The sequence below is a fragment of the Neovison vison genome, chromosome 1 (genome assembly GCF_020171115.1).
Source record: "Neovison vison isolate M4711 chromosome 1, ASM_NN_V1, whole genome shotgun sequence".
Taxonomy (NCBI): Eukaryota; Metazoa; Chordata; class Mammalia; order Carnivora; family Mustelidae; genus Neogale; species Neogale vison.
The window spans coordinates 254,666,419-254,677,892 of record NC_058091.1 but is presented as its reverse complement, the minus strand read 5'-3'; the positions used below and the strand labels follow the sequence as shown (position 1 = coordinate 254,677,892).

Sequence of the window (11,474 nt, the reverse complement as noted above, 5' to 3'; positions counted from 1 at the left end):
TAAAAAAATAAAGAAGGCTTATGATAATGCTGACTTAAAAAAAAATCCAGTTACAATGGCTGTCAACAGGAGAATTGCTTTAATAAAATTTAATGTTACTGGAATGGGAACTCTAACCAATGTTCTTTATAATCTGAGGGGTTTGAAGTGGCGGGGGGGTGGGAGGTTGGGGTACCAGGTGGTGGGTATTATAGAGAGCACGGCTTGCATGGAGCACTGGGTGTGGTGAAAAAATAATGAATAATGTTTTTCTGAAAATAAATAAATTGGAAAAAAAAAGAAAAGAAAAGAAATGGAGAGAGAAGAGTTGAATGGTAGGAGTTGGGAGAAGCTTATAATATTAGGCAAAGTTTACCTCGGAAGATGTAATTAAGTAGAATTTCTTCTTTTATTGTGTATGATCCAAAATCTGTACCAAAAGGGCGGAGAGCACTAGTAAGTTTGGCACTCAATGAACAGTTTTAGTAATCTCTCATGCTACAGATGTAAGTTGCTAAGCAATTTTGTTTTGACACAGGAATTATATCAGAAGTATATTTGTGCCTCATGTTCCCTCTCCACTGGCACTCAGTCTGTACTCTACTGTTCTTAGTGAATAGATCTAGCTTTGGCTTTCACATTAGTTTTCTACCAGAAGTGAAAAGACAGGTCCAGTAAATGGTAGGTAGCCCATGGCCAGTACAAGGAAAATTGTTTGGTATATTGAAGTTCAGAAGGCCAGGCCATCTCTGTTGCCTTCAGTGATAGGGCAAGACCCCCAAATCTTCTCTAATGTTATTTATCAAACTAACCAAGGAAGAGCTTTTACAAAAGGCAGTACTTACTTGTTGGCCTTTTGAGTCCAGCACCAGAGTATATGTCTGGGAAATTTTCAGTTGGAGCATCAAAACATCTTGGTTTGAGTAAAATCTGTTTCTTTTCTGGGTGTATGTTCTACCCTTGCCCTGATTTTTGGATGCCGTGAACTTGCACTCCAATCCCGAGGTTTGTGATGCTTATTACCACTAGGCATGTAATTAAGATTCTGTCATACCAGGGCTAGAAACTTTAAGGTGGAGAAGGACTTGGCAGGGACTGGAGCTGTGCCATACTTCCCCAATTTCTTGGAGGCACAGGTGGGAAGGAGAGGAGGCTAGCTCTTTTAGCATATCATGCTGAGACTTCTGAAACATGCCAGGACTTGACGGAAGGGTGAAATGTGGTTTTAATATATGGCTGTAGAATATATCTTTGGTGAAATAAAATGATCTAATTTAAACTTCTTTTAAACCATCTGTAGGGAAGTATGCAGTAAAGAAGTCACGGAGAACTGACGTAGAAGACCTGACTCCAAATCCTAAAAAACTACTCCAGATAGGCAATGAACTACGGAAACTGAATAAGGTGATTAGTGATCTGACTCCGGTCAGTGAGCTACCCTTAACAGCCCGGCCAAGGTCAAGGAAGGAAAAAAATAAGCTGGCTTCCAGGTAAATGCTAATCATGTTCACCTGTGTAAATAAAGCCTTGGTGGTGAGGTTTTAGGCTTTCAGTGAGCTTTTATACATGATTGTCAACCATTTATTCAGAAATATGCTTTTATAAATATTATAATGAGAATATTGTAATTTTTCCTTTGAAAATAAAAGATGGTATTTATGCTTTGTTTATGCTTCATAAAACCAAAAGATGGTGTTCTGCTTTTAAAGGGGAGAGGTGAATGGACTCAAGTGCATTGTATTATAAAAATGTAAAAATTTATCATAGTTTTACTTTTTCTTTGTTTTATGGTAAGTCATTTTTTAAATTGGGGTATGATTTACTTGAAGTAAAATGTATGCCTTTTAATGTACACTTTTATGGGGTTTTTAAAAATTTACTTAGAGAGAGAGTGAGTGCCAGTAGGGGGAGAGGGAGAGAGAAAATCCCAAGCAGATTCCGAGTTGAGCATTGGAGCCCAGTATGAGGCCTGATCTCACAACCTTGAAATTACAACCTAAGCGAAAACCAAGAGTCTGTTGCTTAACCAACTGAGCCACCCAGGCTTGTCTATGGTACACTTCTTTGGATTTTGACAAACGTATCCGATCATATACACACCACCACAATCACCTGTAATCATCCTTTAAAAAAATTTCCTCATGCCTCCTTGTAAAGGAAACTCCTTCTGTCACCCCTGATCCCTCCAACCACTGATCTGTTTTCTGTCCCCAGAGTTTTGCCTTTTCTAGAATGTCATATAGATGGAATCCTATGATACGTAGCCTTTTGACTCTGGCTTCTTTGATTTAACATGATGCATTTGAGATTCATGTTTATCCATGTTGTTGAGTAATAGTTTGCTACTTTTTATTGCTGAATAGTATTCCTTTTGGGGGATATACTGCAGTGTGTCCATTCACCAGTTGAAGGATATTGGGCCAGCTTCCACTTTTTGCCAATTATGAATAAAGCCACCAGAAACATTCATTTACAGGTGTTCGTGTGAACATAAGTTTGCATTTCTCTTGGGTAAATACCCAAGAGTATATGTTTAACTTTATAAGAAATTGCCAAAGTAGCTATTTCTGAAGTAATAATGTAAAATTTTTGAAAAATCACTGTTTTTCAAAGTAGCAGCATGTGGTATTTTATATCCCAATTAGCAACATGTGATGGTTCCACTTACTTTACATTCTCTTGGTATTATCAGTTTTTGTTGTTTATTTTAGTGTATTTGTCATTATTTTTGGATGGGTGCTAAAGTTTTAAAAATCATTTGGATTATTGATTATATTGTGTGTTTTTTGGAAACTGAGTTCCTTGATATAAACATCAGTAGGCAGTGATTTTTGGTTGTTATTAGAAAATGTTTGACAGCAGCAAAAAGAAGTATATTCTGAATGTTCACTTAAAAAAAGAAGTGAACTAATTGCTCCTTCCTTTCACAGGGCTTGTCGATTAAAGAAAAAAGCCCAGTATGAAGCTAATAAAGTGAAATTATGGGGCCTCAACACAGAATATGGTAAACCTAAACTTTTAAGAATTTGATTAATCTCCTATTACTTTGCCGACCATTCTCTTTTTCTTTGGTTTTGTTATTTGCCTTCCCTGTATCCTGCCAAGTTTTAGGCCAGCCTCCTTTTTGTTCATTCATTCAGTAAGCTACATACTCACTCTTATTCATTCATGTTCTCCTTTTAGTGAGTGTCTGTATCTGTGGCTCCCCATGCCAGATCTCCTCTCTCTCCTGAAGAGCTTCTCTGCTTGTGACCACAATAGTCTCCTACTTCATTTTACAATTTTGTTGCTGTGTTAGCCAGTTTTAGTGACTAGTGTTTATTTTAATCTCTGAGTGGATAATTTAGATGTGTGTTTTACAAATTTGACTGCTCATTAGAATCATCTGTTACATGCTAAAGTACAGATTTCTAGGCTTCTCCCCAGATCCAGTGAATTGGAATCTGTGCAAGTAGAACTCAAGAGTCCATATTTTTAACACTACCCCCATATTACACTTAGGCAACTATCTTAGCACTTATTTGGTAACTGTTGGTTTAGCTCGGTACCACCCAGTCTATCACAACATGGCACATGTAAAAATTATCATCACTGAGGTATCTTGGAATTTATCAGAGTAGGCTGCTCATGGGAAGGAAGGCCCCTGTGGCTGAGAGGATTAGCAGCACAAACCCCTGGAACCCTTTTACTGTACACTAGAGGTTTGGAAAGCTCTGGTTTTGATCTTCTGTACTAAGAACCACCTTTCCTTTCCTCCTCGCTCTCTTACTACTCCTTAAGCCTGGTGTCATAAGACTTCATATGTTCTTTTGCCTCTAAAATTGTCTTCTTCACTGTATAGCTCTTGGGCTAAGTTGTATCTGAAAGTGGATGAGTGGTAAAATGGTAAGTTACTATTTGTTTCCAGAGACTTTCTGAAGTCCAGCGGGACATCTGGCACATAGGTGCTCAGTAAACTTCTTGCAGTTTTCTTAATTTGTATCTTGATTATCTTGTTTCCATGTGTGAGGGCAGAAAGAGAATTTCCTATTGTGAAGTTTACAACTTGTGAAATGAGCTGATGGTTTTATATATTAATGGCCACCCAGGAACTCTAATCAGGTAAATGAATTAGGTAAAACAATAGTTGGTTTGTGGCAAGGAAATCTACCCATTTTCCTATTATTCTTTCTTGCTGTTGAAGCATTCTGACCTTGAGCTTTGTGAGTATATATACACATAATGATTACAATATCATATGCATTCATATTCTCTTTTAGAACTAGATGACTTGGGCTCCAGGGAGATGTGGTGGGCCATTGGGAGCCTTCTGGGTTTGTGTTTCCTTGGACAGTTGTAGGCATCTGTATGTGTTTTGTTCAGTTAATGTATTTATCCATAATTATGTATATATGTATATCCATAATTATTTATAGTCAGATATTTTTGCATTTTTCTGCTAATGCACAGCCCCCCACACATGCTTTGGTCTGTGATGTAAATATATTCTGGGTTAGGGAACACCCGGGAAGTTGGTAATGTCCAGAAGTATGTGTGCTTCTGGATGTGTTGTTCTATCTCAAATTGAGTTATGGTAGCTGTCTTAAATTTTTCTTGTTTCTAAAGCTGACTTAAAGCATCTTATATTTTCATGTAGGAAAAGGCCTATCTTTAAAAGGTACCATTTTCTTCTCAATTAGCATGAAGGAGGACAGGCTCTTATCATTCATTTATTTCTCTTCCACTTCTGTCTTACTAGCTTCTCTTCTCCAGTTTCTGGGAAAGAACAGCCAGCCTTAACTATTGGTTTAGAAGTCATTTCAAAACCTATGAGATGCTCTTGTGCAGTTTGCCATGTGTAGTTTGAAAAATCTTCCTAGAGTTTCTGGTACATTTCTCAAGAGAATGGTGTCCTCGATTCCTTGAAATATCTGTCAGATGGCCTGTTACTGTTTTGTGGAACACTTATTATCCACTACCCACCTATTAACCCAATAGTTTCTGGAATTTGTAACTCACAAGTCAGTAAAAACATTTGAAAAAGAATTTGGAACTTGATAACTATAGGGTTGTGAACTTTGTATTTTGCCAGGTGAAGACATTAAAAAGAACATCATCTACAACTGCTATAATTTCATACAAGGAAGGATGTTTTAGCACTAAAAAATTGAGACAAATAATCTCAGAATGAAATAAACTTTATGAAAAATTTACTCCATTATCCTTATCCTTTTTATTTATTTATATTCTGAAGGTCTTAGTTACTCTGCATTATATGTTTTGTACTGCATAGAATTAAGCACAACATGATACCCTGCCTTTCTAACCCTTTTTTTTAGGATTAAAGAGTTTGTATCCCTTAAGATGTTAAAATGGAATTCACCTGGCATTTAGAGGGTGAAGGATTAACAATATGTAAACACAGGAGTTAATGCATTCATCATCGTTTCTGCTAAAGATTAAGTGCCCAAGTAAATCTAAAAGACCACACTGAGAAGGGACATCCCTAAGACATCCCCAATTGGAAAATGAACCAAGTCATGGAAAACTGGGGTAACCCAAGAGCTACCAAAGAGCAAAAATTTTTAATTCTGATGAACTCCAGTTTGCCAGGCTTTCCTTTTATATTTCATAGTTTTAGTGTTCTTAAAAACTTTGACAACTCCAAAATGCAAACACTTTTTTGTACGTTTTCTCCCAGAGTTCATATAGTTTTAGGTTTTACATTTAGGTTTATGATCCATTTTAGGTTAATTTTTATTTATGGTATGGGTTGAGAATTGATGTTCATTTTTTTCCCATATGACTATCCAGTTGATCAAACACCATTCATTAAAAAGATCTTCCTTTTCCTGTTCAGTTGTTTTTTCACCTTTGTCAAATCAGTTGACCCTAAACATATGAGTCTACTTCTGGACTCTGTATTCTGTTCCACTGATCATTTGTCTACCTTTATGTGGATACAAACTGTTTTGATTACTGTAGTTTTATAGTAAATCTTAAGTCAGGTAAGTATAAGTTCTTGTTATTCCTGCAATTTTGTTTTTTCAGAGTTGCATTGGCTATGCTAGGTCATTTACATGACCATATACATTTTGGAATCACTTTTTACAAAAAAGCTTACTGAAATTTGGATTGGGATTGCTTTCAATCTGTAGATCAATTTGGAGAGAATCACCATTTCAACAAAATGTAGTCTTCTAATCCATGAACTTGGTATTTCTTTACATTTGTTAATTCACCTTTAATTTCTCTGTGCCTTGTTTTATAGTTTTCAGTGTTAGAATGCTTAACATCTTTTGTTAGATCTATTTCTGGGCATTTTATTTATTTATTTATTTTTTGGTGCGCTGTAATTGGAATTATTTTTGAAATTTTATTTTTAAACTTTGCTGCTAATATATAAAATGGATTTTTGCATATTATTATTGTATCCCATTATCTTGCTAAATTTGTTTATTAGTTCCTGTGGTAGGTGTATAAGATGCCCTGGATTTTCTGTTTAAGCAGTCATCATCTGCAAATAAGGATGGCTTTATTTCTTTTCTGATACTAATGCCTTTGCAAACAAGGCAATTACCATGTCCATCCAATGTCCTATATATTACAGTAAGGCTAGAAAAATAAATCAGTCTTGGGTGTGGGGTACCTTTCACCTTAAAGTATGATGTTGGCAATAGGCTTTTTTGTAAGATGAGATGCCCTCTATCACTTTAAGTTCTCCCCCCCTTTTTTTTTGAAGTTTCATTTATCACAAATGGGTGTTGAGTATTGTCATATGGTCTTTTTTGCATCTGTTGGAGCAGTCATGTTCTCCTTTATTCGGGTAATAGATCACATATTTACCTCTTAATATGGTAAATTACATTAACTGATTTTTTTTAAAGATTGATTTATTGATTTATTTGACAGGTAGAGATCACAAGTAGGCAGAGAGGCAGGCAGAGAGAGAGAGAGAGAGGTGGAAGCAGGCTCCCTGCTGAGCAGAGAGCCTGACACGGGGCTCAATCCCAGGACCCTGGGATCACGACCTGAGCCGGAGGCAGAGGCTTTAACACACTGAGCCACCCAGGCGCCCCACATTAACTGATTTTTGAATATTAAACCAACCTTGCATTCTTGGAATAAACTTTACTTGGTTGTGATATATCGTCCTTTTTATATTAGAGTCTATTGAAAATACTCTATAAGATTCTGTTCTAAAACATTATGTTGGATTTTGTGTTAATATTTTGTTAAGGATTTGTGTATCTGTATTCAAGAGGGATATTGGTCTGTGATTTTATTTTTTTTTGTAATGTTTTTATCAGGTTTTAGTATTTGGGCTATTTTGACCTTACAGAGTGAATTGAGCCATGATCTTTCCTCCTCTTTTTTGAAAAGTTTAATAAGATCAGTTTTATTCTTCATGTATATTTGATACAATTTTCTATTAAAACCCTTCTTTTAGGAATATTTTTGGATAATTTAATTCCCTTACTTGAAATAAGCTGTTCATATTTTTCATTTCTTCTTGTGTCAATTTTTTAAGTTGCATTTTCTTTCTTTTTTTTTTTTAGCAATAATACTTTAATGGTAATTACTAACAATTCAGGACATCATGTTTACTGTGAAAGACTTGCCTTCAAAGGACAAAAACTAGAAAACTGCAACTTAAAATTTCCAGCTTATGTGGGGTTTGTTTTTTGTTTTTGTTTTTGTTTTTTTGCTTTTTTTTTTTAGAACTAACCTTGTTTTCTCTCTCTCTCTCTTTTTAAATTTTTTTTAAATTTTTTATTTTTTTTAAATAAACATATAATATATTTTTATCCCCAGGGGTTCACAGCACTTAAGTTGCATTTTCAAGGAATGTGACCATTTTTACCAAGTTGTTTAATTTGTTGACATAGCATTTTCTTATTATCTTTTCAATAGCTCTAGATTCTTAAGTGATAACTCCTTTTTCATTCCAGATATAGGTAATCAATCTATTTAGCTAGGGATGGGGGGTGGGAGTGGATATCAATTTTGTTGCTCTTTTTAGGGAACCACTTTTGGCTTTGTTAACTTTCTCTGTTGTATGTTTCTGCTGTTTTATTGATTTCTGCTCTTGATGATTTACCTCTTTCTATTTACTTTTGGTTAGCTCTCTTCTTAAACTGGGAATACTTTTTAAAGTTTTGTCTTTGGAGGACTTGAAGGACTTCATTTGATTTATTTAGTAAATATTTACTAAGATCCTGTGATTCAATATACAGGCACTATTATAGTTCTTAAAGCCGTGAAGACAATTAAGTTGCTTAAAGGATAGTAGACATTGATACATGCCTACAGTGTGTGTCATCAAAACCAGCACATCATTTGAAATTTGTTTCTTTGGATAAAAAAAAAGCTTATAACTGAGCTCTACATCTTAAACTAGTGATGTACTATATGCTGGCTAATTGAATTTAAATTTTAAAAAAGCTTATAACCATCACTACTTAATATTTTCTTAGAAGTTTTCCATTTTTAACTGAATAACTGTTATTACACAATAAAAAGAAAATTCTTCCATATTAGTGGCATGTTCCAAGTGTCTTGTTCTGTCTTCCAGATAATTTATTATTTGTAATCAACTCCATCAAGCAAGAGATTGTAAACCGAGTACAAAATCCAAGAGAGGAGAGAGGACCCAACATGGGGCAGAAGCTTGAAATGCTCATTAAGGATACTCTTGGTAAGAATATTGGATGAATTCCTAACAGTAACACGTGGTGTAAGGTACATGATTTAAGGAGATATTAAACCTTCTTTTAAGGAAAAACTCAAATGTTCTTAATTGTAGTTACTCTTCTTTACAAGTTGTTTTGTCTTTTGAGATTTTGTATTCATAAACATGTATTGCTGGCTACCCCAATTTGTTATTTAGACTTCATCACTGGACTGTTTTAATATTTAGGAAAGATGAACTTCTAGCACTTTTAACCTTTTATGGGAAAAATAAAGATCCCTGAGCTGTCAAGCCTGCAATTTATATTTTGGTAGAGGTTCTTACCTATATGTTTTACTCAGTAATACAGTTCACAGGGTTCTAATAAACTTAACTATCTGTTTTTTTCCCTGAATAGGTTATATAATATGAGGAGGAACAGAGGCAGAGTATTATCTGATAGGGAGGGGAGAGGTAGCTAATACAGGAGAACTCCAGAGGTGCAAGAGCTTAGTTGCCATAAGAGCAGATCATCTTACAGATGAGTAGCGTCCCAAGGACATTGTAGCATAATACAATCCATGAAAACCCTGAAGCATCATAAAATTGGCTCAGCTGTTTTATGTATTTTTTTTTTAGCAATATGTATTGTAGGATTGTCTTTGAAAATTGGTTCTTATGTAGTCATTGTGTAGAGTGGCAAACTTTAGTTACTTGAGAATTTTCTTTATTTCCCCCAGTATGCTGTGTATTGAATCAGATCACTTAAAGGAATTAGAGCTTACTTTTTAATAATTACTTAGTTTCTTACCTGAATTTTAGAGAACGAACACTATAAATTGTTCTATTTTTTAAAAAATTGTAAATATCTTGGAATTTTTTTTTTTACATTTCTGTTAGGACAATTTTTCTTACTTCCAGTTACTATAAATTCATTCATCAAAGTTTCTCCAATCCCTACTATATGCCAGGTGTTGGGGAATACAGGGATGAATAATAGAGATTTGATCACTACTCTTAGGAACCTTGTAGTCTAAAAATGGAAGACAAAGAATAAATGGGAAAAAATAACGGATCGTGACAATTGCTGTGAAGAAATCAAGATGTTTAGATGGAGTAGAGTGAGCAATAGTAGTTTATTTCTGTTAACAGAGAACTTCTTCTCACAGCTACCAAGATGATTGAATTTTCTTTAATAAAAAATAAATACACATTGAATGCTTCCATGCTTCTTAGTAGGTTTCTCATGTCTTTGCAGTTACTAGTTTAGCATTGTGTTCATACTGCATATGAAATATTCTGGTGTTTTTGAAGGGCAATTCGGAATCATTAATAAAATTAGCAATGCATAAAGATTTTGACAAAACAGTTTAACGAATTGACAGCATTCATGTTTGAAGGCCAAAGGAGAAGATTTAAAGGAGAGATCAAGAGCCCGGAAAGGATTGCTTAAGTGTTAGGAAAGGATAAACAGCTGAAATTTATGGGTATTTACTAAGATCCAGTACCTCTCTGTCAAGGTTGGTTAGTTATCGACTTGCACAGCTCTGTGAAGGAGGTATTATTATTATTCTGATTTTACAAATGAGAAATTAGAAACACAGGTATTAAAGTAACTTGACATAAGTTATACAATCAATAAATGGCCGAACCAGGCATAGAAGTAAGTTCTTTGAGTTCCAGTGTTCACACTGCCCCCACATGCCATCACTTAGGCCTGTCATCTAACACCCATCTGTGTAATATTTGACCTGAGTAGTTTACATGTGGCCTGCTAATCACTTCATCCTGTAGGCTTACTTGAGAATTTCTTTTTCTTGACATTCTTTGTAACATTTGACACTTTTGAGCATTTATCTTAATTATTGAAACATTTTCTTTATTGTAAGGTACCTTAGATCTGTATGCCTTGTTTCCTGTCTTTTTACCAAAAAGGCTAGGTTTCTCTGTGGTTCCAGCAATAGCCACTGGTCTAAAAATTAAAATTGTGTTTTAAAAATATAAAAGCTTGTTAAAAAAAATAAATAAAAATATAAAAGCTTGTTTATTGTTGTGGTTAAAATCAGAGTATTTGAAATCAGTTTGAGATTTAACTCTTGACCCTGCCACTTACTACATTAGGACCATAGGGAAATGACTTGACTTCCCTCAACCTCATTTTCTTCATCTGTAAAATAGGAACAATGGGTGGATTAAATGAGAAGAGGTATATAAATATATAAACACTTAGCACCCTGCTAAGCACATAAATTCTCAATACTCAGTATTAGTTGTTACCATATTATATCTTAACCACTTAGATTTTTTTTGAGTCCTGTTTCCACCTTGTTCCTGTAATCCATCACTTAAACTTTAGAAAATTAAAGATTTTGTTCATGACAGAGCCAGTTAAGATCATGACCTGGGCCAAAGGCAGAGGCTTAACCCACTGAGCAACCCAGGCGCCCCTCAGTGATTATTTCTTATCAGTAGTTAATTCTCTTTTGCCAAGCTTTGGGAAATGACTTTATATATATAGTGACTAGGTAAGTTCATAGGATACTAAAATGAATTGAATATGCAGCTATATTTACAGAATGACTTTTTCAAAAGTGGAGTTGTAAATACATACCAAAATAGAGTACATACAAAATGAAACAAAACTAAGGACAGTATATTTATACAAAAAATTAACACTATGAAACATTAGAATTCTCTTTTGAACAGAACTATCTTTTTTTTTTTAAAGATTTTATTTATTTATTTGACAGAGAGAGATCACAAGTAGGCAGAGAGGCAGGCAGAGAGAGAGAGGAGGAAGCAGGCTCCCCGCTGAGCAGAGAGCCCGATGCGGGACTCGATCCCA

General features: G+C 34.8%; 1 protein-coding gene across 3 annotated transcripts in view; it reads left to right on the top strand.

Annotated features, from left to right (window-relative positions):
- CREBRF (CREB3 regulatory factor) overlaps positions 1–11,474 on the top strand; it is a 54,824-nt gene that overhangs the window by 31,971 nt on the left and 11,379 nt on the right. For all 3 annotated transcript variants that reach the window (XM_044229473.1, XM_044229474.1, XM_044229475.1), the window contains 3 exons: positions 1,280–1,469; positions 2,910–2,983; positions 8,534–8,656. In XM_044229473.1, the coding sequence (XP_044085408.1) occupies positions 1,280–1,469; positions 2,910–2,983; positions 8,534–8,656 (387 nt within the window). The remainder of the gene's footprint in view (positions 1–1,279; positions 1,470–2,909; positions 2,984–8,533; positions 8,657–11,474) is intronic.